At 42.9% G+C, this 26,833-nt stretch overlaps 1 protein-coding gene across 1 annotated transcript in view; it reads left to right on the top strand.

The window, feature by feature from the left end:
* The window catches only part of MTMR8 (myotubularin related protein 8), a 38,168-nt gene extending 13,945 nt beyond the window's left edge, over positions 1–24,223 (top strand). Inside the window, exons 4-14 of the mRNA XM_028714236.2 lie at positions 957–1,114; positions 3,082–3,210; positions 4,983–5,117; positions 5,977–6,109; positions 7,371–7,480; positions 8,183–8,308; positions 13,592–13,641; positions 15,178–15,378; positions 16,592–16,720; positions 17,630–17,756; positions 18,251–24,223. Coding sequence (XP_028570069.1) covers positions 957–1,114; positions 3,082–3,210; positions 4,983–5,117; positions 5,977–6,109; positions 7,371–7,480; positions 8,183–8,308; positions 13,592–13,641; positions 15,178–15,378; positions 16,592–16,720; positions 17,630–17,756; positions 18,251–18,553 — 1,601 coding nt within the window. The 3' untranslated portion in view covers positions 18,554–24,223. The remainder of the gene's footprint in view (positions 1–956; positions 1,115–3,081; positions 3,211–4,982; positions 5,118–5,976; positions 6,110–7,370; positions 7,481–8,182; positions 8,309–13,591; positions 13,642–15,177; positions 15,379–16,591; positions 16,721–17,629; positions 17,757–18,250) is intronic.
* The last annotated feature ends 2,610 nt before the right edge of the window (positions 24,224–26,833 follow it).

The following is a 26,833-nucleotide window of genomic DNA, read 5'->3' as shown; positions in this document are numbered from 1 at the left end:
CTGGGCAAATAGAAATATTCTTTCTTGGCACCTAAAAACCATGTACCTCCCATTCAACCTGTCGCAGAAGCTTCATGAAAGTTTGTTCTTTCTTTTAACAGTGGAATGGACAATCATATGTATATCTAGATGAATAGGAGGGAACATTGGTAAATGTCGTGTGAATTAGTAATTTAAGGGCTTTTTCCCCCAAGGCTGGGGGAGGCTGTTAAAACAAAATCTGAAATTGGAACAAAACTGAACACAAAGGAAACCTCTCAATGAGGATAGAGGAGAAATTACTGCTACAGCTCAAACATCAGCTGGATAGCTCAGTTGGTTAGAGTGTGGTGCTGATTATACCAAGGTTGCAGGTTTGATTCCCATATGGGACAGCTGCATATTCCTGCATTGCAGGGGATTAGACTAGATGATCCTCAGGGTCCCTTCCAACCTGACAGTTCTGTGATTCTATTTTACCTAATTCACACCTTCTAAACCAAAACACATTTATCCTTTTAAATTCACACTTCACTGAATTGTGATGCAGTTTTTTGTAATGCAGTTTTCCCACCAAAAATGTGTATATAAAAAAAGCATATGTTAGAGGAACGTGTGTGCAAAAATATGTATAATAGTGAATGAACTGTCCCCACCCAGACCCCATAGAAAGGAATTATATTAGGGGAATTGCCAAAAAAATGAGTACAGATTTTGTGCTGACTTGAAAAGAAAAGCATATGCCGTTTTAAAATGGCACATTTATTTATCTATTTTAAAAAAGCATAAATAAAGCACGCTGAGCCTAAAACTGGAAAAACAAGTAACCAAGCAGAGCACATTTGCAGAGTAATCAATCCCTACTCCTGATTCCACTTGTGTGTGTGTGTGTGTATGTGTACCTGTGATTTATGAAGGATTCTGGCTTACACAATCACTTATCTTTTTCCTCTTTCAAAATTGTTTTTGTGCTCTAGTGAAACCGGAAGAGCTTTATGCATTCTCTTACAATCCCAAAATGCCCAAAGAGAACCGGGAGATGGGCTGGAAGCTGATAGATGTCAAAGTAGACTACCAGCGCATGGGGATTCCAAATGACTATTGGGAAATAACCGATTTTAACAAAGACTATGAGGTAATTCTTGTTCAGATGGCAGCTTAATGCAGTGTTTCATTCCAATGGTTTGTTACATTTTTCATTCTAATTTTGTTCATGTATTATTTATTTTACTTGTGAGCTGCTTCAAAAGATGAATATCCTTAAAGGCAGGATATAAATAAGCAGAAGAATACCAACTATCTTCCAGTGGCAAATATGCCTTTTTCTGGGCAAAGTGCTTGAGAAGGTGTTGGCAGTCCAGCTTCAGGCATGCTCAAAGGAAGCTGATTGCTTGGATCCAATCCCTTCCAGCTTCAGACCTGGTCATGGCACTGAAACAGCTTTTGTCATCCTAGTTGATGACATTTATCAGGAGAGAGATGTGGAGACTGTGCCCCTGCTCCTACTCCTTGATCTTTTTGCAGTTTTTGATACTGTTGACCATAGTATCCTTTTGAGGCAGCTCAGGGAGGTAAGGGTTGGGGGCACTGTATTTCAGTAACTCTGCTCCTACCTCCAGGTCCATTTCCAGAAAGTAGGCTACTGTTCAGGACCATGGCAGTTGTCCTCTGGTATCCTGCAGGATTCCATCTTATCCCCCATGCTCTGGTGACTGGGAGTGGCTGCCAAGACCATATAACACCGGTCCTGAAAGACCTACATTGGCTCCCAGTACGTTTCCGAACACAATTCAAAGTGTTGGTGCTGACCTTTAAAGTGCTAAATGGCCTTGGCCCAGTATACCTGAAGGAGCATCTCCATCCCCGTTGTTCATCTCAAACACTGAGGTCCAGCGCTGAGGGCCTTCTGGCGTTTCCCTCACTGCGAGAAGTGAGGTTACAGGGAACCAGGCAGAGGGCCTTCTCAGTAGTGGTGTGCGTCTTGTGGAATGCCCTCCCATCAGATGCCAAGGAAATAAACAACTATCTGACTTTTAGAATATATCTGAAGGCAGCCCTGTTTAGGGAAGTTTTTAGTGTCTGACACTGTATTGTTTTTAATATTCAGTTGGAAGCCGCCCAGAGTGCCTGGGGAAACCTAGCCAGATGGGCATGGTATAAATAAAAAAAAAATGTTGTTGTTATTTAACATCTATTTGAATTTTCTGGGAGCTGTTGTCATGAGATTTGGAGTGACACGTCATCAATATGCAGATGACACCAAGCTTTATCTCTTTGTTCCCTTTGGATCAGGAGAGGCGGGTGAGGTGTTAGACCAGTGCTTTATAGAATGAAGCTGAATGCTGAAAGTACAGAGGTGGAACCTTTGATTTCTGGGGGCAGCAGACAAAGAATCTCAAAAAAGAAAACCAACCCTAAAACCCCTTCTATTTTCCCTTTACTCTTAACTTGGTTAAGTATGTCTTAAGTGATTTGGACATCCCATGGATGGGGCTCTGGAAGGCTTGAAAGCCATTTGGAAAAGGCCCATAATTTTATAAAATAAGGCTGGATATGTTAAGGAAGGATAAAACTGAACTAATTATGCATCACTTGTTTTGGGATACAAGCTTTTGTATTGCTACATTGCAATAAGGTATATTAAGGAGATAATAATCTATGAGAAACAGTACAAGGTGAGGGAGAAAACCTGCTCTTCTCTCTAGCCTTGCATTCTATAAGAGACTGTTGAAACAAACAACACATAAAAGGGTCCTGTAACACATCTCCTGAAAACAGTTACTGTTGGGCTTTGGTGAGTTTTCGCTGGGGAATTGTACAACAGTGAAACTACAACTGAAAAGGTCTGACTTGTTAATCGAACTGACCTTACATGTCCAGGGAACTTGCAGAAAGGTCCCTCTCTTCTAGATCATAATGAACAGTAATGCTGTGCGTTCTGTCAGTCAGAGCAATTTAGAATGAGTGTTTGGTGCGTGCTTGCTTGCTTGTAGCAATAGTATCTTACTCCTGCTGATTCTGAACAAATACTGCTAAACCCCTTAACACATTTGCAGCTGACTTAGCTTTAATATCAATGTTGAGTTTCTTTTTGTATCTTAGGTTTGCAGCACATACTCTCCAGATCTAGTGGTGCCTAAAGCAGCTACTAGGGCAACGGTGCTGGGGAGCTCAAAGTTTCGAAGCCGGGGTCGGATACCAGCACTTTCCTACTTCTACAAAGAGAATAATGTTAGTAACACATGCTCTGCTTTTCATGGGGTTTTGGTCTTCCTCCATAGTCAATCCCGTCGTCTTCCTCGGGACTCAACCTGATTGTGCTGTATGTGTAGACTAGGGGTGGGGAACCAATGGCTCTCCAGACATTACTGGACAACAGGTCCCATCTTCCTTGATCAGTATCAATATTTGGAGCTGAAGTCCAGCAACATGCAGAGGGCCACAGGTTCCCCACCGCTAGGATAGATCAAGCCTTAGACAATGCTTATTGATGCAGAGGGCAATCTTGTCTTCTTGTACTGAAATTGCTACCTTGAAACTATTTTAGCTTTACATTTTAAACACATGTAAATATTGCTCATGTCTTCTCTCTTCCTCTACCATACCATATGACTTCTTGGCAACATTTTACAGAAGTGGCTGGGCAAAATAATTTTGGCCATGATTTGTCGCTTTACGACATAGCATGGCCAAAATTATTTTGCCCAGTTTTGGGGGGCCCATCCTAAATTGACTAGATGTTCTTTTTCAGAATTTCATTTAGAGAAGAGATGAGGAAAAGCAGCTTCTTAAAATTAAATATTATTACAGTTTTAAACTGGACTCCTAAAATCAGGAGCCCAGACTTGTGATTTTCCAGTGTTGTTTCATCCACAATTTGTGGAGGGGATGTGGAGGTGAAATGAGTAAAGTTAGATGGTTCAGCAACGACTGGCTCCTGATGACTATTAGCTCTTGGCTGACTGAGGCATGTACAGCAATTTTTTGGTGTCTCCTTTTCCATACACACCCCACACTGTCCTAGGGAGACAATGCAGGACTGATGGGGAGAACCAGCTCCTGGCTATACACACCTCAGCCTGCAAGTGTTGGTGAAGTCTTCAGTGCACACAGATGCCTTGGCTCTGGCCTTGTGGTGACTCAGTGGGGGCCTTGCCAGAATCTCTTTATGGGAAACCCCATGGACAGCAGTAAGTTTGTCCTCTTGGTCTCACCTGAAACTCTTTTACCCAGTTGCATTTTGCACAGAACTTAGTGGCAACACTTCATTCAGATCAATTCAGAACAGCATTTTTCTTCTTGAAAACTACAGATCTGGTTATGTTGGGCAATGTTCAGCTAATTATATTTCAACTCTGCCAATCTCAGCTTTTTGAAACAGGAAATAGCTTGCAACAGAGAACCCTCTTTTATTCATTGTTGGCCTGATTTAAATGGCACTGGTTCTCATTGTGGAATAAAATGCTGAGCATTTAGCTTTTAACTTTGCTGTCCTTGCAGTGCCCTAGGTTCAAGTATGGACAGAATTATTTTGTTACTGCATTTTGGGGGAACTTCCCTTGGTTGGTGGTATATGCGTTTTCATGCCAGTATTCTGGTTACTCAGCATTGTCACTGGTTTGGGAGAAGAATGATGATCAAAAGTAAATGGATATGAGGGTGATGATCTCATTTCACAAAAGGCACTTTCTCATCCAAAAGGAGGTATTCTTGGAATTAAAGCTGTTTCTCCTAACCCTCCTAAACATTGGCAGGCCAGATAAACTTCAAAAAGCTGTTAAAAGATAAGTTGGTTTCCCTCCCCACAATTGTGTCACTTCTGTATACTCTCATAAAAGTTTCTCTCATAATATTTATGCATGTTGGTAGACCAAGGCAATTGCTTAATACACTGCTGCTTCTATCTGCAAGTTGTGGGTGGAGAAAAGCAGGTGTCTTACTGCACAATTCTGTGCTGGAGAACTTCTTACCTGCTACACGTGACATACTCTTGTGTCTTTCAGGCTGCAATATGCCGTTGTAGTCAGCCCTTGTCTGGGTTAAGTGCTCGTTGCCCAGAGGATGAACAGCTGCTGCAAGCACTTAGGGAAGCCAATCCAGGAAGTCCCTTCATGTATGTTGTAGACACAAGGCCAAAGGTATCACTTCATGGGATCTGGGGGCACTTGTGTGGTCAACAACTCTGACTTTGACATTGCCTAAACACAGTGTGGCCATAAAGGGATTCTGCTAGGGAGGAGAATCATGACATCCTTTTCCTAGTTTCATGGGTGGGCTTTACATAGTCCTTGGACTGCTTCATGTGGACCTTGGGCTAACTTCTTGCAGGTGGTAAGAAGGAGGGAAAGGAGAGGAAAGAGGTTGGCAAAAAGACAGAGAAGAGTGTGACCTGCTCACATTTTGTTCTTCCCAGCCCACCACTGCATGTACCTCCCACAACAGATTATCCGCAAGGGAATGTGGCCGTCAGCAGAAAAAGCGTTACCAGCTCTTGACACTACTGATGCTTCTCACACATGCACAAAAGGATCTGCCAGTCACTTCATATTTGCTACTCAGTTAGTATGCCTTTTAAATCAGCCTTCTGCAACTTGATGCTCTCCAGATGTTTTGGGCAGAAACTCCCATTAACCCTAGCCTGCACAATGGGAGTTATGGTCCAAAGCATATGGAAGGCACCAGGTCAGGGAAGGCAGATTTATCTCCTCTTAACTGGCTGCTACTTGCAGCAGGTGGCAAAAAATACTGACAATGATGCATCATTTAATACTTAGCATCCCTAGGGGAAAGAGGAGAACATTATGGTAGGATTGTAGCCTTGGAGTTCTGATAATGTTCTAGTTTCTGTCTTAGAAATTTTTGTGAGACACCACACTGTATATAGGAAGAATTCCACTTTTTAAGTTACTTTTTCAAATAATGCTAAAGAGGGCCAGTGGGTGTGTATGTATCAGAAAGGGTTGTGCATAATCATTTTTTGCTACCCAATTTTTCCAGCTGAATGCCATGGCCAACCGAGCTGCTGGAAAGGGTTATGAGAATGTTGATAACTACGACAACATTCGTTTTAAATTCATCGGTATCGAAAACATCCATGTTATGAGGAGCAGCCTGCAGAAGCTACTGGAAGGTGTGTTTGGTTTTTTTATTTTGGCTGGCCACTTGCGATGATCACCTGTTGAGCTACGTTGCTGTAAGACAGGCAATTATTGTAGACACAGGAGCCTGTGTACTCTGCAGGTGTGGGACAGGCAAGAGATTAGGAGAGTAAATAACCTGGCAGCTCTCCCGGCTTGCTGAAGTGGCTTGCTGGTGTTACAGCTTGCTCTAAAAAGCAATATTTAGAGAGATGAAAGCTGGTGGGGGATAAACACCTGCATTTTAATTTTAAAGCACATTGAGAAAGGAGGGTTTGAACTATTTGAGCTGCAGAGTTCAGAGTCCTCCTTGTGAAATCAGAAGTGACCAACTTCTTTATATGGAGGAGGAGGGTCGAATCATTCCTGGCCAAGCTGTTTGGAGGCAGGATTCTCCCCAGTCATGATATCACCAAGGGAAATCTGATCCTGCAGGGTGAATAAGCTGGCTTTCTGTCACTTCTCACAAGCTGCCAGCTGAATCACAATGGTACCTGATGGCACTTTGTTGCACACAAGTTTGTGTTTCCACTTTGGAGGATACCTTGTGAGGTGACTGGATGCCCCAAAGGCTTTTCACCGTTGGTACATAGCAGTGATGGAGTGCCTCTTTTCATTCCAGCCTGCCCAAGCATTAAGGTTTTCATATCCGTGAGTTCCATCTCTTGGAGAGATGCATTATGCATCTGCAAAGGATAGGGCCTTCTTGGCGGTTTTGCCCTGGATTTGCCATACCCTCCCACAGAAGGGACGAATGGTGTGTACTCCTTTTGCCACTTCGTTTTGGATTAATATTCCTCAGATTTTATTCCCATCTCATTTTTATTGTTTTAATATTGTATTGATACTTAGAATTTTTATGCACACTGCCCTGGAATCCATGCTTGAATGAAATTTGCAAATTTTTTTCTTTTTAAGCGAAGCACATAACCTGATAATATTAATAATAGTAATTATTATTTTATTTATATACCAACCAGCTGACTGGGTTGCCCCAGCCACTTGTGAGTGGCTCCCAAGAGATTATTAAAAACACAATTTTTGCTTCTCAGTTAACATGCCTTTTAAATCAGCCTTTTGCAAGGTGCATGGCTGAAAGACTCCCTAGTTTCTGACTACATGAAGGAGGAATTTATATTGGGTAGCAATTTCTGAGTGGCCTTCACACAAACAATTTCTCAATGCTTGGAAGAAACTTCCATAATGATAGAGACAGTTGTATGTTTATCATACCTTCCGCTTTTGTTCCTTTAGTGTGTGAAACGAAATCTCCTTCAATGAGTGATTTCCTTACTGGCTTAGAGAACTCTGGCTGGTTACGGCACATTAAAGCTGTAATGGATGCTGGTGTCTTTCTTGCTAAGGTAAGGCCCACCTCTGAATTTCCAAAGATATTCGTCATCAGAGAAATGGGAGAGCAGGAGTGAAAGCTTTATTGCTTGGGCTGTGCTTGGGCGAGGCAGATCTTGAATGAACACTAGGGAAAGTAGGTCTTCTGTGTTAAACCTGTCATAGTTCCATGACTTTTACATGGAATTGGCACTTCAGTGTGCTCAAGAGGAGGCAGTTCCACTATTCAGCTTGATTAGGAGGTTGTTCAGTGTTGGGGCACTCTTAAGGGCAGCAGAAAAAACTAACAGATCGTTAAAGTCCTTGATGGCAAGAACCATAGAGGGGAAATCATAGGTTTGTTTTTTTCATATCCAGGCTATTAAAAACAAATGGAGGGCCACCTACTTAAAAGGGGGTCATGTGTTCTGTAGGCTAGGAATGGGAAACGTGGTGCTCTCCAGATGTTGCTGAACTCCCAACTCACATCAGCACCAGTCAGCATGGCCCACAGTCAGGGATGATGGTAGTTGTAGTCCAGTACGAAGGATCACAGGTTCCCCATCTGTCCTCTAGGCTCCACCTGCTTCATAGTTCATTGTTTGGCCTTCTCTCCATATTGGTATCATGTAATCCAGCATTTTATTTAAAGCAGCAGTCAAAATGTTTTGCTGTGAAATGTTCAGGAGGTTTATATGGTATGTTTTTATTTGTGTGTGCCATCTCACCTGTCATAGGCAGTGAAAGATGAAGGTGCTACTGTCCTAGTGCACTGCTCTGATGGCTGGGATCGCACTGCCCAGGTCTGCTCAGTGGCTAGCCTCCTCTTGGACCCCTTTTATCGGACCTTTAAGGGATTTATGGTAAGAGCAGGAGAAGATCTGTCTTCGCTTTTTTGTTTTTAAACCATATGGTCGATTCATGTAAATGGTTAGAATTGGTCTATGTGTAAACAAATCCTAATTAAAGCATCTGATTGCTTCTGTTGAATGCTTGTGATCTGGAGAAGTCATGGTGCAGTTGCGCATGACAAATCTAATTAATTTGAACAGTGGTGGGACTGGGGGATTCTGATATATCATATATGACATGCCCCTTGACTTCTTTATATACAGTGGTACCTTGGGTTACATACGCTTCAGGTTTCAGACTCCTCTAACCCAGAAATAGTACCTCGGGTTAAGAACTTTGCTTCAGGATGAGAACAGGAATCATGCTCTGGCAGTGCAGCAGCAGCAGGAGACCCCATTAGCTAAAGTGGTACCTCAGGTTAAGAACAGTTCCAGGTTAAGAATGGACCTCCAGAACAAATTAAGTTTTTAACTCGAGGTACCACTGTATTTTCAAGCAGTGATGTGGGATGGAATTTTTTTTTTTGGGTGCTTTATGTCTCTACAGAATTTTTTTTGTTTCATAAGTTAATTAAGTTAATGAATACCGATTGCAAATACAGTATTAGTCAAGCTTGACAACTTCAAAGGTTTTAGCTTTGTTTACTGAAAACATGTAAAATAAACAAGCTAAATTAGAACACTCTCTAGGGCATCAGAAAATGTTCTGATCCAAAATGAAATCTAGTACAAATCATCTTTTGCAAATTTACCCTAATTTGCATAAGACATTCTTGAACTGTCTTCAGGAGCACTGAGTGAAGGTGAGCAGGCAAGTTATGGCATGGGCAGCTGCAGTTCCTGGTACCAGCTAACAGAATGCTTATGGGCCAGGCAGTGATGTGCAGTTGTGCCTACTCTCCTTCTTCCACAGCTAAGCAGATGGGAGGCAAAGCCGTTCCACTGGGCAGGGCTGCACTTTTACTGCAGTAGTATGCATCAAGGTCACTATTTCATACTTTGAACTTGCAGGGCATTTTTCTCTGTGCACATATGAACATAACATCAGTCTAATAAGACTTGAAGTAAAGACTAATGTGAGTTGTGGGGGAGGCTCTCCCTTATTTCATACAGCTGATACATATTTTTTAATTGAAGCCATCTATTCATGCAGTTAAACTTCTGCATAAATGTTTGTCTTTATTCAGTTTGAGGGTATGTGTGATAGACCACCATAATGAATTGTTTCTCTCCCTTTCAGTTTTAACCAAGAATGATAGCTGATACTGAGATTGTTTCATTTATTAGCATTCTTTGAGAACTGAAGTGAAGGGTTGTACTAGGTTGCTTATTAGCACTCTTTGGGTTTACTCCCCAGTTTTTACAACAAGATACTTTTTGAATGCTACAGCTTTATAATCCACTGAGGAAAAAGGCTTAAACCCTTCTAGAGGAACTGTGCTGGGGGACTTGTGATTTCAAATTCCTGTAATGTATGCTGCCTTTTAGAATTATAAAGTAAACAAAGTTAGCAACTACCGTATTTTTCGCCCCATAGGACGTACCGCCCTATAGGACGCACCTAGTTTTTTTTGGGGGGGGGAATAAAGAAAAAAAATTATTTCTCCCCCAGGCATGGGGCTGGCGCGGGGGAAGCCCGAGCTTCCCCCGACCCCAGCCCCCAGAACAGCCTGCTGTCCGCAAGCCTAGGGAGCCGCGCCGGTCTCCCCAGGCTTGCGGATGGCTGTGTGAAGCCCAGGCGCGCTCTTCAGTGCGCCCACGGCTTCGGAATGCAGGCAGCTCTGCGCAACCCTCGGGAGCCCGGCGCGGCTTGGCGCCGGGCTCCCGAGGGTCGCGCAGAGCTGCGCGGAGCCAGGGAGGGCAGGCAGCTCTGTGCGACCTTCCGGAGGCCGGCGCGGCTGGGCGCCGGACTCCCGGCGGTTGCACAGAGCTTCCTGAAGCCTCGAGAGTGAGAGCCTCTCACTCTCCAGGCTTCAGCGAAAGCCTGTATTCGCCCCATAGGACGCACCCACATTTCCCCTTCATTTTTGGAGGGGAAAAAGTGCGTCCCATAGGGCGAAAAACACGGTATATGCATCAACTTATGTCTGCCTGATATCTGCTACTGCTACTCGACATAGTAAGGAAAGAATTACTGTGCAAAATGCTGAAGAATTACTGTGCAAAATGCCCTGTATGTTAAATCACAACCAGCATTATTTTTAAAGCTTCCTTACACTTATTAGGCAGTTAAAATGCTAATTTTGAAAACACACACACCCCACAGTGAATGCAGGTTTGCAGTCTAAAAATAAACAGCACAATGGATGACAGAAATATGACTCATTCTGGCTTCAGAGATTTCATTACATATTGGCTATCAGATTCATATTCATATTTGTGTGGCTTTATTAGAGGGCAGATTTATTTTGAACGAAAAGAACGATATTAAATATTGGAATGTGTTGCTGAATTTCCATATCATGGGCTACACACAGTCAGGATTCTAAGTTGACGTGGTCTGTCCTACATTAGAGATGCATATGCTCATTGTATAAGCACAGCGTTGCCAACAAGCATTTCATATATTTAAAGATACAAGTGTATGTGCGGCACTGCATAATCTGATCCCAAGGTGTACCTCAGAATGCTTCCAGGCACTTAAAAAATACTCACTGGAGGCATTTCATGATTCTAAATGGTTTTTCGCTTTTTATGTCGCTCTGAGGTTGACATAAATTGGTCTTCGAGGAGATGAGTCATGCATCTGTGTATGTTGTCTGTTTTCTTCCATGCGAGGGCTGCTGGAGCAATCCCATATCATGTAGAAATGCTTGTCTTAGAATTGGAAATCTAAATGTGTGGTGGTGGTGCTTTTGAAAGCAAAAATCACTTGTGGGAAGGGAAATGAGGATTTTTCAGTTCTACTGTGTCTCCACATGCATTTCTTCCTTGGGCATCCTTCTAGAAGCCCTCCTGCAGAGGAAAATATTGTAAGAGATCTGATAAATGTTGCTTGGCTATATTAACAGTCCTTTAATAGGCTGCTCCTTCCCTTGTGCAGAATGAGGTAGTAGAATTCCGGGCTATACCACATCAGTCTGAAGGTGGAGTTGTTCATTCTTCCCCCTCCCCTATATATAAAAAAATCCTATAGCACACTAGTACATTAGGGAAAGGGCCGTGTTTAAATCTTTCATGCTGAAGTACTTGTTTATTACATGCTTTAAGCTTTCTGTGGAGTGGGAGTGCATTCAAGAATATGATACATACATGATGTGGTATAGTTCAGAATTATACTGCCTCATTCCTCATGTATAGCCAGGCACTTAGAGCTATTTTGCACACAATGCTCACCCTATTAAAGCATCTCCATGACGCTGATGTTCAGAATTCTTGATGTTCTGATCTTGCCCTGAAACGACCTGCATTTGGCAAGAGCTTCATGATTTAACAAAGAACTGAAATTGCTATGATATTCCAAAGGTTATCAAGCAGCTACTTTTCGGGTAGTAGAGAGATACAATTAACGATGAAGATCTTTGAATTGACTGCGTCTTTATTTATTGATGCTAGGCTTCATGCTGCTGTTTGCTGCCATTGCTGCACTGGACCCTTTTCCAAGTTAATTAGATATACACCAATGGTATAATAAAATCGGGACATTTATTCACAGTGCAAGAGGAACAATTAGCTACCTTTTTGGCTTCTGTTGTTTTACGTCACGCTGTTGCTTTCGTAGTAGCTACCATTTCCCGCTTCTCCCCATCCCAACTCCTACGGAAAATTAGCTACCATGGATGGAGAAGAGGGTCCCAGTGCTAACAATGAGACCCTCTTCTCCATTCTTCGTAGCTAGTTTTCATAGCCATTCCTCCACCAGCGGGTATGATTTCTAGCCCCCCCCCCCCCAAAAAAAAATCTTAAGCTTTCTCTGTATTTAGGAGGGAGGAGAACCTTTAGAAATCTTAAGTGAAAGAACTTCAGATTGATTTGTGTTAGTGTAATTTGTTTATATCTGAGCAATATTGGGGAGAGCGTTGAGGTGGCTCCTGCACTGAGGCTTGAGCTTATTGCTGCTGCTGTTCACTATCTTGGTTGTTGGCTTTATGTCCCACTGTTCTTCCAAAGGAGCCCAGGGGTGACAAACATATCCACAATTAAAAAGCAAAAGCTGTTGTCCCCCCAAAATGCTTAACTGCACTCTGCCCTAGAAACCTTACTCCCTTGTCCTCTGTCTAAATCAATGTTTCCCAAACTTGTGTCTCCAGCTGTTTTCGGACTACAGTTCCCATTATCCCTGATCACTGGTCCTGCTAACTAGGGATGATGGGAGTTGTAACCCAAAAACTGCTGGACTCCCAAGTTTGGGAAAGACTGTTCTGGATAATTTGCATCCAGGAGGGCACCCTTGCCTTATTAAGAATGACTTGCAGCATTTGAAATGGACCGCAGAACACAGTGAGAGCACACTTAAGCCCTGTCCCAGTACTCTCAGGAAAAGGGAGTGGGGTCTTCAGTTACTGAAAAATGTGGGCTGAGGATTTCTTTTCCCTCTTCCTGCTTCAGAGCCTCGTTGGGTTAAAATTTGCCCAATTCCTGCTCCAGATAGATCAGTCATTGCTTGCGATTTTAAAAATTTATTTATCTGCATAGTTCTTGATGATTATTTTTTTTAAAAACACACCTCTAAGCAGTTTACATAAAATATACAATAATCTGATTTACATCCTATGCCCTTTTAAAAATGTGTTTTTTGTGGGGGGGGGTGCTATTGAGTTGTTGTTATTTTTATTATGTATTTTATAGTTTTATATCTTGATTTTATTCTGTGAACTACCCTGAAAGCCCAGGGTATAGGGTGGTATAATAATAATAATAATAATAATAATAATAATAATAATAATAATAATAAAATGCAAACCAGAGTTAAAAACCTATTACTGTAAAACAGAAACCCAAAATATAAATAAAACCAGCAGTTAAATATACGTTATAAAATAATATTACATGTCAGCTTTACATACTGTAGTAGGCTTGCCTAAACAGAAAAGGTTTTAGCAGGTGCTATAAACAGTACAACAAGGACACCTTTCTAATGTTAATGGGCAGAGTTCCAGAGTGTAGGTGCTGCCACACTGAAAGATCAAATGGACGGTGTCTAGGCACAGTTGGTTTTTCTGTTGGACCTGAAAGCCTGGTCTTACACTTGTTTAGCCCGAAGTAAGTCCTGATGTGCTGCCCTGAATGGTGCCACTTATTTTTCTTTGTAAGCCACTTTGTAATTTAATTTCTGTCTCTAATTTATCATTAAAGGTCCTGATAGAAAAGGAATGGATTGCAATGGGCCACAAGTTCTCACACAGGTAAAATCCAAATTGTGTGCCAAGATTAGAATGTCTGGAAAGGGGATCCTTCTTGTATATGCTCTTCTTGGCCAAGTGCTTTCCGTTGATGTTACAATGTGGTTAAGGGGCTGTAGTATGACTAGGGACATCAACATTTATATCCCTACCCAGCACTGAAGCTCATTGGGTGACTTTGAACCACTAGCTTTCAGCCTAACCTACCTCACAGAATTGTTGTGAGGATACAATGCAGAGAGAGAAACTCTGCATAGCACCTGATGAACTCCTTAGAGTGGAACTGGTACAAGGAAAGATAAGGACTTGTGCTAAGAAATTCCACAGATAAGACAAACTTCTCTAAGCGCTCTCCCATCCAGCTTAGCAACTGGAGTTGCTTGGCTGCAAAGGACTACGTTTTTTTACACTCAGTCCTTCCTTTGAGGTTTTGCAGCTTCTCTAAACCCCTCACCAGTTAGGGATGTAGGAGGCTGCTTTTTTCTAAGTCAGATTGGTTCATCTAGCTCAGTATTATCTACACAGGATAGCACACGGGGCCTTTTTAAGGCCTACCTTGAGACAACAGAGATTGAAAATGCAAGGTAGATGCTCTAAAACTGGGTTGTGGCCCATCCCCAAGCATAACCTTATCAAGCAGGGGTGGTGTGTGCACACACACACACACACACACACGGGAGCCCCCCACTTACTGAGGGGTTTTGTTCCTGGTCACTGCACACATCATCAGAACATGCACAAACAAGTTCCAGCCTGTTCTGTCCCCGCCTTGCCCCCTTTTCTTACCAGAAACAATGCACAAGTCAGTCACACGCATGCTGATCGTGTGCAAGTGGGGAGTTGCCTGTACGCATGCGCATACGCACACCACCCCATCATAAAATATCAGGGTAGTGTACAACAATATAGATGAGATAAAATATAAGAACCAATAAAATGCTTTGAAAATGTTTCTATTCACAAAGTTTCCTCACACAATTTAGAACCCTGGAAGATCATTCACTTCTTACCCAGTTCCTGCCAGCCAGCTCTGCGCTAAGCCAAAACTTGTTGCATGAACGTCACCATAGAAAATCCTACTAACATCTTAGTTGTTACAGAATATTCAGTGATATTGCTATAATCATTCAAGGCACCATAATAGTACTTTGATATTGTGCCTTTCCTTCAGGGAGTTCAAACTGGCACACATAATTTTACAGGTTGAACTTCTGTCTAGTCATCAGATAAGCCCAGACCTCCTTACCAATAATCATAAAGTCAGCTGGTCTATCAGAATAATCTCTCCAGAGTGTTTATTCCTGCTACTTCTCCACCAGATAATCCCCTTTCTTGATTCTCTCCTTGAGGTCCTAAAAATGTGTCTTTTCCCTACCCCCAGCTAAAATTACAGTAGAAGTTTTGTGAAGGATAACTGAATTCTCCACACCTCTGACCAGATTCTTTGGTGAAGGATGAGGATCCACTGAAGGTTAAACATCTATTGTCTTCCTTCAGCAATGCTTTTGATGATACCCTCAAACTTTTCTGTCTCTCCAGGTGTGGCCATCTAGAAGGGGACCCCAAGGAAGTGTCTCCTGTCTTCACCCAGTTCATTGAATGTACCTGGCAGCTCATGCAACAGTTTCCTTGTGCATTTGATTTTAATGAGCGGTGTCTTCTTGAAATTCACGATCACGTCTATTCCTGCCAGTTCGGCAATTTCCTAGGGACCTGTCACAAGGACCGGGAAGATATGAAGTGAGTTGGCATTTCCAGCCGGCAAAATTCAGTATTTTCTCCTTTGTTCCCTGACTATTAAAATGAAGGAATAATTTCCCTAAACCCACCTGAACTCTGGAGAGTACAGTGGTACCTCGGGTTACATACGCTTCAGGTTACAGACTCCGCTAACCCAGAAATAGTGCTTCAGGTTAAGAACTTTGCTTCAGGATGAGAACAGAAATTGTGCCCCGGCAGCGCAGCAGCAGTGGGAGGCCACATTAGCTAAAGTGGTGCTTCAGGTTAAGAATAGTTTCAGGTTAAGAACGGACCTCTGGAATGAATTAAGTGCTTAACCCGAGGTACCACTGTAATGCTCTAAAAACATTAGTTGAGGCCCCTGCAAATGTGTATGTGTTTCTTAAATGCATTGTCCCGTTGAGTCAGAAAGTATTTTAGAGATGGCATTAAAGGGGGTTAAACAAATCTATAAGAGAGAAGTTGATGGCTGTATGGAACCTCCATGTTCAGAGCCAGTTGCTGGGCAGTTGGTAATAGCAGGAAAAGTGCTATTGCCCTTATGTCCTGCTTGTGAGCTTCACTGAGGAATCTGTTTGGCCACTGTGGTGAGCATTATGCTGGACTAGATGGACCTTTGGTTTCATCCAGCAGGGTATTTGCATAATGTTCTCCCGCACAGAAGCAGCCTGAGGTGTGTTCTTGGAACTCCATGTGAACCTTCAGGATTTGCAGGAAGCTCAAGAAGATAAGAGGGCAGCTGACACTAGACCCCAATGGTGTGTCTTGCCTCCTATGAACTGCTATCCCAGACCTGTAAAGGGGGACTGTATATGGATGGAGTTACAGATGACAAAGAATTTGGGCCTGCCATTGAATGTGGTACCCCTGTAATATCCTTCTGTAATATGCCAAGAAACTAACCTGTGTCCTGATCTTACCACACCGCTCATTTCACCTCCCTCGTTCTACTGCAGATGGGAAAGTGTACAATGTAATGGTGACAGGAAGATTGAAAGGGATGTTTCATGGTAGGGACACAGGAACTTGACACAGGGCTGCCATTTTTGGTGGCAGCAGCATGTTTTATGTCACTTTTAGTTCTTTCCTATGATTGGCTGAATTGCAGCAGTTCTCTCCCTCTATAGCACCCTTCTGCTTCACTAGATCCTTTTGTTTATATCTCCTATCATCAAAAACTGGCTACTGTAATCACTCACTTTTTATTTCCTAGAATCCTTGAGAAGACTCATTCCCTGTGGCCTTTCCTTCTCCAGAAGAAGCAGGAGTTCAGAAACCCTCTCTATAAGGGATTTGCAGCTTACAAGGAACTCCGGCCGAACACACTGCCATTTAGTTTCCAGTAAGTTGCTTATTAGCTGCCAACATGAGTTTGACTAAACTGCAGGAAGCAGTGGAAGACAGGAGTGCCTGGCGTGCTCTGGTCCATGGGGTCACAAAGAGTCGGACACGACTAAACAACAAAAGTTGCTTATTGGCGGAAAGTAATTAGGGAAACAAGGAACCTTGCTGCTGCCTTGACTCTTGAGTTGTCCCATTGCTGATTCTGCTTTAATTTTGTAACTGCATAATGAAAATGAAGAGACTAAGGCTGCCTCCCCCAGTCCTGGTGCTCTTCAGAGGTTTTGGGCTACAACTCCTATCAACCCCAGGCATCACAGCCAATAGTCAGGAATGATGGGAGTTATAGTCCAACAACATGTGGAAGGAACCAGGATGGGGAAGGCTGCTGTAAGGAAAAATTAAAATTTTATTGCTTTGCTTGACCTCAAAACAAGGAAAACGCATGTTTGAAATCCTTCACTAGAAGCAATTCCAGTAGAAATAACTGATTGTGAATACTGTTGTACACAGTGTTGTCTATCAAAAGGCATGGACACAATTCCCTTGTGGCCAGAACTGTGAAAAAAGTTGTTGCCTGGGATTGTGCTGCTTCACTGGGTGAAGAAGCCCCTTCCCAGAGAGAAATGTTTGCCAATGTTTAATGCTTTGTTATTGTGAGATGCTTTGAGTTCAGTGTTATTGGAAGAGCTGCATACAAATATTAAATCAATCAAATGTTGAAAACTCTTTTGAATTCTGAAGTGTACCTCTTCCTATCAGGTTTATTTAACATGAGGAGGATGGGGATTATTACACCTTATAAAAACTTCAGATCGCTTTCTGTAATAAGGAAACACACTTACATTGTCATCATCATCATCCCCTTCGCAGATCTTAGTTTCTATTTTTCTCTCCCCCTTTCCTTGAGGTTCTGGTGTGGCATGTATAACCGCTTTGACAAAGGAATGCACCCAAAACAGTGTGTATTGGATCATCTCCTTGGCTGCATCAGCCAGAAAGTGGAGCTGGAGGGTGTTGCTACTGACTTGGAAAATGTAAGTAGTGCACAGCAATGAAATACGTGTTCAGAAAAAGAAAACCTAATCTTGCAATGCAGGCCTTCACAATACAACTGAGATTGGGAAAAAGGAGGCACTTTGCACTGGAAGGTAGGTGTGGAATTATCCCAAACTGTGCCTTAGTATATCCATGCCTTTGCAGTCCTAGGCAGCCGGCAAAGCCACAGTACTTGTGAAGCTTACTGTGGGCTGTGTTTTGGTTTGGTGGTTTACCAGCTGTGTGGGAGTCTTCCAAGTGCTCTATAATTCTATCTTTAATAATGCTGTCTGCCGATTTTACTGTGACCAGTTAGGGTTAGTCCAAGATGTTACCCAATAGGTACATAATATCAGCTAGGTGTTGAAGTGCTTTCCTTCCTCCATTCCGACCTGCTTCACCAGAAGATCTGATATTTGTAAAGCAATGATGCTCCATATGCTGGTCTCAAAAATGCTTTTATTCTCATAGTTCATTCTTTCTTCTGATATAGAAGTTGCCTCCCTTAGAGGGACCACTGCCAGATGAGGTTTCCATCTTATCCAAAATGGTTACTGCATCAACTGTCTGTTCCAAGTCCCCAATGCTCAACACACCCCAGGACTATGAGGATGAGCCTCCTGCCCTGTTGGCTAATGGCATCCTGGCAAGGGAGGAGGGAGATGAACCTGATCAGCAGCTGAAGAGCCAAGAGGGTCTTGTTAATCCCCGCGACATTCCAGGTGGTGACAGCAGCAGCAGCAGTAGCATCCGTGGGACCATCCAGCCTGAGGCTCGAGCAAGAAATCTCCATTGAACTGATCTTTGCATCTGCCTTGAGCCATAGAAAATTGGCAATAAAGCATGCAAGACCTGTGGCCCGGTGCTGGGAGAGCCACCTCACTCACGTATGGCTAAGTGTTGTGTTATGTATTTTGGAAGCAAGGAAGGAGGCTGGTGTTCAAAGGCTTTCAAGAGCAACCCATGGGTTTGCATGGGGCTGGCTTTTGGGCTGCCACAAATAGTTTCTGGGCATATCTTCCAGAACAGCCACATGTTCCTTTTTCTGGTGCAAGTACACATGGCTTCTGAGGCAGGTAGCCCTTTCCAAGATGAGGAAGTTTTTTAAAGCCACAAGGTTTCAGATACATGGATTCAAAAGCATTGTGAGCTACTAGCGAATGGAAGAAAATGCCAGTCCATATTAGAGAGGCTTTCCTTGGCTGGCTTCTGACACCTTGCATGGGAATTCTATTCAGTGGCAACATTGGGTTAATATTTGCTGGCCCCTGCACATATTTTTGTAAGCAGTTGTGCCTTTTTTGTTCTTTTTTCTTTTTTTAACTAGAGATTACGGTTGTGTCCAGCCATTAGCAATGTGATGTTTTATTACTGTGATATGTGGCTGTAATGTGCAAGTATGTGATCTTTTTTATTGATACCTTTTTTAAAACACAAAACAACCTGTTTTGAACCTGTCTTGCTGATAGTTTATATCTTTATCAATGTTAATGAGCTTGAATAATATTGTGGCATGTAGATGAAGTGGCGATAGACTATGGTCAAAGGTCTTAAAGCATCTAAAGTCTTGGCTGCTCAGTGACATGCCATTTAGCTTACACTCATTCCTGGAGGTCTAGTCCAAGCACTGTCTGGGTTACTGTGCATCTTTGCTGGTATAGGAGTGGGTGCACAGACTCTCCACTCCACCCCACCTACAGTGTTACATGTGCACAGAAACCCAGTTACATAAGACAACACATTCTCAATCTTCCTGGCTTTCAGGATAATGAATCACATGAATTCATTAACCTTGTGGAACACCTGGTTCATGCATGGAAGGAAGGAGGGCAGCACACCTATTATTCTACCATGGGAAGCCTCTTGTCAGCTTCCTAAATATCTGAGCTGGACCAAAGTGTGATTACCGTGACATATTTGAGACAAAATGGGACCAAGGTTTCCCATTTCATCTCTTAGGAATTGCCTTGTGTGATTTGCTATTGACCTCCCAGAGTGAAGGATTTGGAAATAAAATGTATGAGTTTGTAGTGCTTCCAGTTCCACCATTATTGAAATAGATGCACAAGATTTGTGTTGTTTTATGCTTGTTAGTAGGGACACGGGTGGCGCTGTGGGTTAAAGCCTCAGCGCCTAGGACTTGCCGATCGAAAGGTCGGCGGTTCGAATCCCCGCGGCGGGGTGCGCTCCCGTCGTTCGGTCCCAGCGCCTGCCAACCTAGCAGTTCGAAAGCACCTTCGGGTGCAACTAGATAAATAGGGACCGCTTACTGGCGGGAAGGTAAACGGCGTTCCGTGTGCTGCGCTGGCTCGCCAGAGCAGCGATGTCACGCTGGCCACGTGACCCGGAATTGTCTGCGGACAGCGCTGGCTCCCGGCCTATAGAGTGAGATGAGCGCACAACCCTAGAGTCTGGCAAGACTGGCCCGTACGGGCAGGGGTACCTTTACCTTTACCTTTATGCTTGTTAGTGGCACACTCCTTATCTGGGTGAGTGAACTGCCACCATGCTATAGATCAGGGGTGGGGTACCTTGGCTTTCCAGATGTTTGATCCCAATGCCCATCATCCCTGGCCATTCTCTGTGTTGGTTGGAACAGATGAGAGGCAGCTGTATTCCAGCAACAATTGGAGTGTCACAGGTTCCCTATCTTTCTTTTAATACATTCCTTATTGGGTAAAATAGTGATACGTAGGCTTGGAGATTCCTGCTGACTTAACAAGAGGAAGAACAGTTTGCACTTGCAAAATCCTAATTTTTCCACAAAGCACTAACATACAGTGTAGCATCCTACATTTGTTTTTTACTCCCCATCCCCCACCCCACTGTTGTGTATTTGCAGTCTTGGCAACAGGAGTGGATCAAAGTGAAGCACTGCTCCTTGGAATCTTCTGCACTTATCCAGGGAAATGAGATTCCAGGCACTAAAACACTGTATCCTATTATGATAGAAAAAAAGTCTCTTCATAAGTTAGTCACAGTTCCTGACTTGCCATTAGCAGCTGATTTCAGGACTGTGTTGTATGGAATACATTTTGAAATATTGTACAGTTTTCCTGTCTTTATGACCAGCCTGGCATTTTCTCCACATGTAATATTGCCAGAGGGTCGCGGGTGGCGCTGTGGGTAAAAGCCTCAGCGCCTAGGGCTTGCTGATCGAAAGGTCGGCGGTTCGAATCCCCACGGCGGGGTGTGCTCCTGCTGCTCGGTCCCAGCGCCTGCCAACCTAGCAGTTCAAAAGCACCCCCAGGTGCAAGTAGATAAATAGGGACCGCTTACTGGCGGGAAGGTAAACGGCGTTTCCGTGTGCTGCGCTGGCTCGCCAGATGCAGCTTTGTCACGCTGGCCACGTGACACGGAAGTGTCTTCGGACAGCGCTGGCCCCCGGCCTATAGAGTGAGATGAGCGCACAACCCTAGAGTCTGTCAAGACTGGCCCGTACGGGCAGGGGTACCTTTACCTTTACTTAATATTGCCAAAATGGTATATGCTTTGCCAGGACACTGAGCTCTGGTATTCTAATAAAGGTGCTTCTTAAGAATCTCTGGCTGGTTAGATGAGAACATTTCGCCTCACTTCCTCTTAGCCTTGCTGCTCAGAAATCCATTAACAATATGCTGCTAGAGAAGATGCAAGCTTATGCTAATGCATATTTATCTTGCTTGTTTGCTTTTTGACCTGCTGGTCTTTTAAAAAACAACAACACAAAAAACACAAAAAACCTTCATTTTCAGAATATAGAAAAGGGAAGAAAAGTCAGGACTTGAAACCCTAATTAAGCACTGGGTCCTGATGAAGAGAGTTGAAACAGTACACATACATAACAATTATTAGCAAGCAAATGTGTGACCAAATATATTGATGCTAATCCATGGGCACTGAAAGTCGCACAAGTTGTAGTTTCTTTCCTGTAAAGCAGGTGTGCAAAAACCTTCTCAGCCCAAAGGCAACATTCCTTCCCGGAGAACCTTCCAGAAGCCACATATTGGTGGTAAATGTAGCCAGAGCCTAAAGAGGGCAGATGTAAGGATGTGACTCTCAGCAAGCCACATTCCAGGAGCACAAAAGTTGGATGTTACTACAGCTACCCATGCAGGCAAGCAAGAGTCATAGTTGTCATTCAAGCACAGATTCCAGCCATGCAAAAACACTCAAGCATGTACCAGAGCGTTAGTGAGTAGCATGGCTTGAGTGGGGGGTGGCCTCATGTTGTGGGGCAGCATAGTGAGAGTCCCAAGCAGAGGAAAAGGCCTGGAGGGCCACATCTGGCCTCTTGGGCCCGAGGTTCCCCACCCCTGCTGTATAGATAAATTAAGTCCTTTGTTACACTGTTTTTAAAAGGAAAGCAACTTTTTAAAATATGAATTATGTAGGAGTAAGACATTCCAGTCAAAGGTGAGAAAATGTTAAACTATGCATTCAAATGTACCTCTGTAATAAGCACCTATTATCTTCTAATACTACTATATAGCATTTGCTAAGTGATTCCGTTTAAATTTCAGTATTAATGTTGTTCATTGTATTCCAAAATGAACTTGCCTTTTCCTGGGGTAAAAGCACCTGTTATCTGACCAGTGTGATTTGAATGGAAGACAGCATTAGAATCATAGAATTGTAGAGGTGGAAGGGACCATGGGGGTCATCTAGTCCAACCTCCTGCAATGCAGGAATCTTTTGCCCAACGTGGGGCTCAAATGCACAACTCTGAGATCTCATGCTCTACCGACTGAGCTATCTCCTAGTAACTAAATTCAGTCTTCTGAAAGAATGGTAGTTGCAAGCTTTGAAGCTGTGATTCATGTCTCTGGAGAAAGTTCTGAAAGCACTTGAATCTTTGCCTGATTGCTGAGATTTTGGATTCTTGCCATTAAGACTCAGTCATAAATTTCATTATCTCAGTCTTTTATCACTACTGAAACATCTTCATTCTGTGCTAGCCTGAAGTGATCACATTTTCTTCCACTTCTTCAAGAAGATCACCAGTTGCTATCTTTTTCTTTGGGCGACACCTCTTAAAATATATTTTTCCTTCCTTGTATATCTAGTTACTTCATTTTGTTAAACACAATCCCATCCAATCTAATAAACTTTTCCAGCCTTGTAGTTTTGATCTCTAAGCCTTTCTAGCCTTTCATCTAGTATTAAAGTTCCTTTCCTCATGTAGATTGATAGAAAACTCTAACATTAGTTCTTGGTAAACAAGAGGATAAGTTTTCAAATAGGGATGCTTACAAAATTCTCCCCATCTGAATTTCTTATAAATCAATGTGGAGGGGATCCACATTACTCCATATTACATTAAACTTGCTGAAGTGGCACTAATGTATCATTAGTCCAAAAAATTTCAGTTCCTAGGTGTTTTGTTTGGTCTCATGTGAAACTCATCACAGTTTTCAGTCTGCTCCCCCCCCCCCATTACAGATACATTCACCAGAGCCTAGTACATTTACTGATTAAGCTGTGGGAATCCTGATACGTAGATCAGGGACGATCAATCTGTGGCTCTTGGACTAATTTCTTGCATGTGTTGAGGAAGAGGTAAACAGAGGAAGCTTCCTTATACCAAAGTCAGATCCTTGACCCTTATACCAGGTCAGGCCCCATCTAGCTCAGCATTGCCCACACTGACTGGCAGCAGCTGCCCAGGATTTTAGACAGAGTCTCTTTTCAGCCCTTCCTGGAGATGAACTTGAGACCTTATTCATGCAAAGCAGATGCTCTACCACTGAGCTGCAGCCTCTTTTGGAGTGGGGTGGAATGACAGGGGGGACCTGTTCACTTTGAGTTGTGGCCCGACTCACCACCATCTGGAAGCAAATACAGTCCTCAAGAGAAAAAGCTTTCCCCATCGCTATGGTAGGTTGAGATCCATTTTTCCTGACTGTGATTTAATCAATCTGGATTCCACTGGTGTGTGCATTAGTCACATGGAAGTAGGAGAAATATGTGAATTAAGAACTGCAGTGCCTGCTACAAATTCACAGGTTTTATAGTCCTTGCCCAATCTAGAAAGTCATGCATAACCCAGTAAATCCATGGAATAAAATTGGGGTGTGGGGAGGGAACTAGCCATCCCTAACTTTTAAGATATTTAACTTGTGCCATGAAATGTAACATTTGGGGTGGAGGAAGGAAGGCAGGGAAGGAAGATCCATAACAAACTAGAACGGAAATAATTATTATAAGAGTTATTTCATGTTTGTACACAAGTAAGCTTATATTTTGTCAAACTCAGTTACAAAATGTTTTGTAAGAACTGAAATGTTCCCTTTACGCTGGAAACATATTCTGTAGCATCTACCTCTCATTATATTCAGAGATCAATTTGCTCTCTCCCTTTTCCTTTAGACTTCGTCAGAGGAGATAGCCAAACATTCCTTGCTAATGTGAAGTAGTCTGTTAATAAACTGATTTTTTGCATTGTTTCCTCTCCATAGATATTATTAAAACAAAATATGATACCTAATTGTTCAAAGCGGTTTAAGCAAAAAGGGATTATAGTAAAATGGCAAATGCAGTCCAGTGTAAGCAAGGGTCAGGTTGTGTACACTGAGGCAAAATAATAATAATTAATTTCACATATATATGCTCTTGGGGGATGAACTGCTGGTGAGTGACCAGGAATGAGACCTTGGGGTTGTAGTGGGTATTTTAATGAAAATGTTGACCCAGTGTGTGGCAGCTGTGAAAAAAGTGAATGCCATGGTAAAATAAAACTGCCAATATCATAATTCAAATAATGCAAATCTATGATGCAGCCACTCTTGGAATACTTCCCTCAAAAAGGATATTTTTCATGGAAGAGGTTATGAAAAGGGCATCTAAAATGATCAAGGGGGTGGAGCAGCTCCCCTATGAGGAAAGGTTACAGCATTTAGTTTGGAGAAAAAGCAAGTAAGATTTTGTGGCATGGAGAAAGAAGAGAGAAGTTTTTTGTCCCCCATAATACTAGCACTCGGGGACATCCAATGCTGGACGAATCAGGACAGAACGTATTTCTCCACCCAGCAAATAGTTGAAATGTGGAAATTGTTCCCACAAGAGGTAGTGATGAACAGTAACCTGGATAAAAGAGGATTGGACAAATTCATGGAGGATAAAGTTATCAACGTCTGTTAGCCAAGATGGTTATGTTCTATCTTCACTTGATGCTGGGAGGCTTCTCTTGTGCTCGGAACCTACTTGTGGGTTTTCTTTAGGCATTGTTGGCCGCTTGAAAAACAGAATGCAGAACTAGATGTGCTTTGTGGTGATCCATCAGGCTCTTCTTATATTGAACTTGTTGCACAGCGAAGTCAGAACGCAGAGTCAAAATTCACAGTAAAAAAGAAAAACTTGTACTGAGGTAAACAGACTTCTTTACAAACACTGTACAAACAACAATGGAAGAGAGCAAAGTAAAAAGAAGTAACGTGCACACCGAGCCCATGTATTTATCCTTCCTGGCTCCATGTGACTTCCTGTAATTGAAACAATATAAGGAACTGAGTTAGAGTGAGTCAGGTAGAAGAATGAATCTGCACTTTTCAGCCTTTTCCAACACTTTACTGCTTCTGCTCTCAAAGACCGTTGTCACATGACAGAACTTTCCATCTTATGCCTTGCTCACGTTTCTGTCCAAGAGATGTGCATATCTGAAAGACTATCTTTGCATGTGGACAGATGTACATATTCTGGAGGTAGGCTGTATCTCTTCACGTATATGTCTGTACCAGAGGTGGACTGGTTCAGTTAAGAGATGCAAGTAATTCATGCAGGCAAGCTCTGAGATGAGTTGAGACGAAAGAAAAATAGGCTTCTTTTATTTTGAGCAGTACACTTTCTACTTAAAGTTTGTGTGTAAGATCTGTATGCTAAAGGTCTACACACACCTGAACGTACCAGGTCACTTGCACTGACGTGTAGTGCATTAGCAGGCAATTTCACCAGACTGCATAATGTAGCTCTTCTCTCCAGCAGTTGGATCATTTTTGACTTCTCTAATTATGAACAACATTTTCCATGTCAAGAACAGAAATACAGAAGACTGTTGAAAACGCTGTAGCACGTCCTTGGGCCTCCTATATCAGATATAATTGGCTTCCCACTGTGGCACCAAGCAGAGTCTAGATTTCTTAAAGCTCTTACCTGCTGCTAAAAATAGTGCTTAGGGATGAATGGGAAATGGGAAGTCTGAAAATGTCTGCCCAAGTCTATCCATGAATAGGTTTCATGAGGCTCCTTTTCTCAATGGATGTGGAGCGATTTACCTGATCATGCCCACTGGTCTTCCCTAAGGGTCTGTCTTTTCTGATCCCCCTTGCATCACTGTTACATCTTGGTCTTTATTTGACTCCCTTGTGTTTCCTTCTGCTCAGTATGCCATCGCAATTAGGAAAAAATGCCAAAGGGGGGAACCAGTGCCAGGTGTTTACATTATACCTGTCATGGACATTATAAAGAGAAGGCAAGGCCTCTCCTGGTTCCCACTCAAAACACAATGGCAGCTGCTCTTCCTTGAAAGGGTGGAATAGATCTTTAGTGAAGCAGAAGTAACAGTACAGACCCAGTGACCAGCATAGAATTATAGTAGGATCAGAGCTCTGAGAAAGTGACAGTAATTGGCAGGATTCGTTGGGCTAGAAGCAGGCATTCCAAGTTCAAAGAGTCCAAGATCAGGGCAAGAGGTTCAGAAATGCACTGAAGGCAGAGTTCTCACAACCAACTGCCAAGCTTTTAAAGGTGGGGTTTGCTTATTCATGAGATCCCTATACCTTGTGTGAATGTTGAACTTGCAGACATGCACTGCATTGGTGATGGTGGGGTGTCTTCCCACCTGCAGAGCTGCCATGAGGTCCTGAATGACAAGGCTGTGCCCTTCATTTCTGTATCCTTCACACACACACACACACACACACACCCCGAGTAGTTGGCTGATGCCCTCCCCAGACTGCACTGATACTGACTTCTCTGTTGCAGGGATTCCCACCACCCCACCCGGGGCTGCTGGACTCTGGGGAAGAGGTGAACCTGCCTCCTCCAGTCTCTCTTCCATTGACACAGCTCCCACTATCCCTTTCTCCTCATCACCTTCCTT

The sequence above is a fragment of the Podarcis muralis genome, chromosome Z (genome assembly GCF_964188315.1).
Source record: "Podarcis muralis chromosome Z, rPodMur119.hap1.1, whole genome shotgun sequence".
In the NCBI taxonomy this organism is placed as follows: domain Eukaryota; kingdom Metazoa; phylum Chordata; class Lepidosauria; order Squamata; family Lacertidae; genus Podarcis; species Podarcis muralis.
This window is presented reverse-complemented; position numbering and strand designations above follow the sequence as displayed.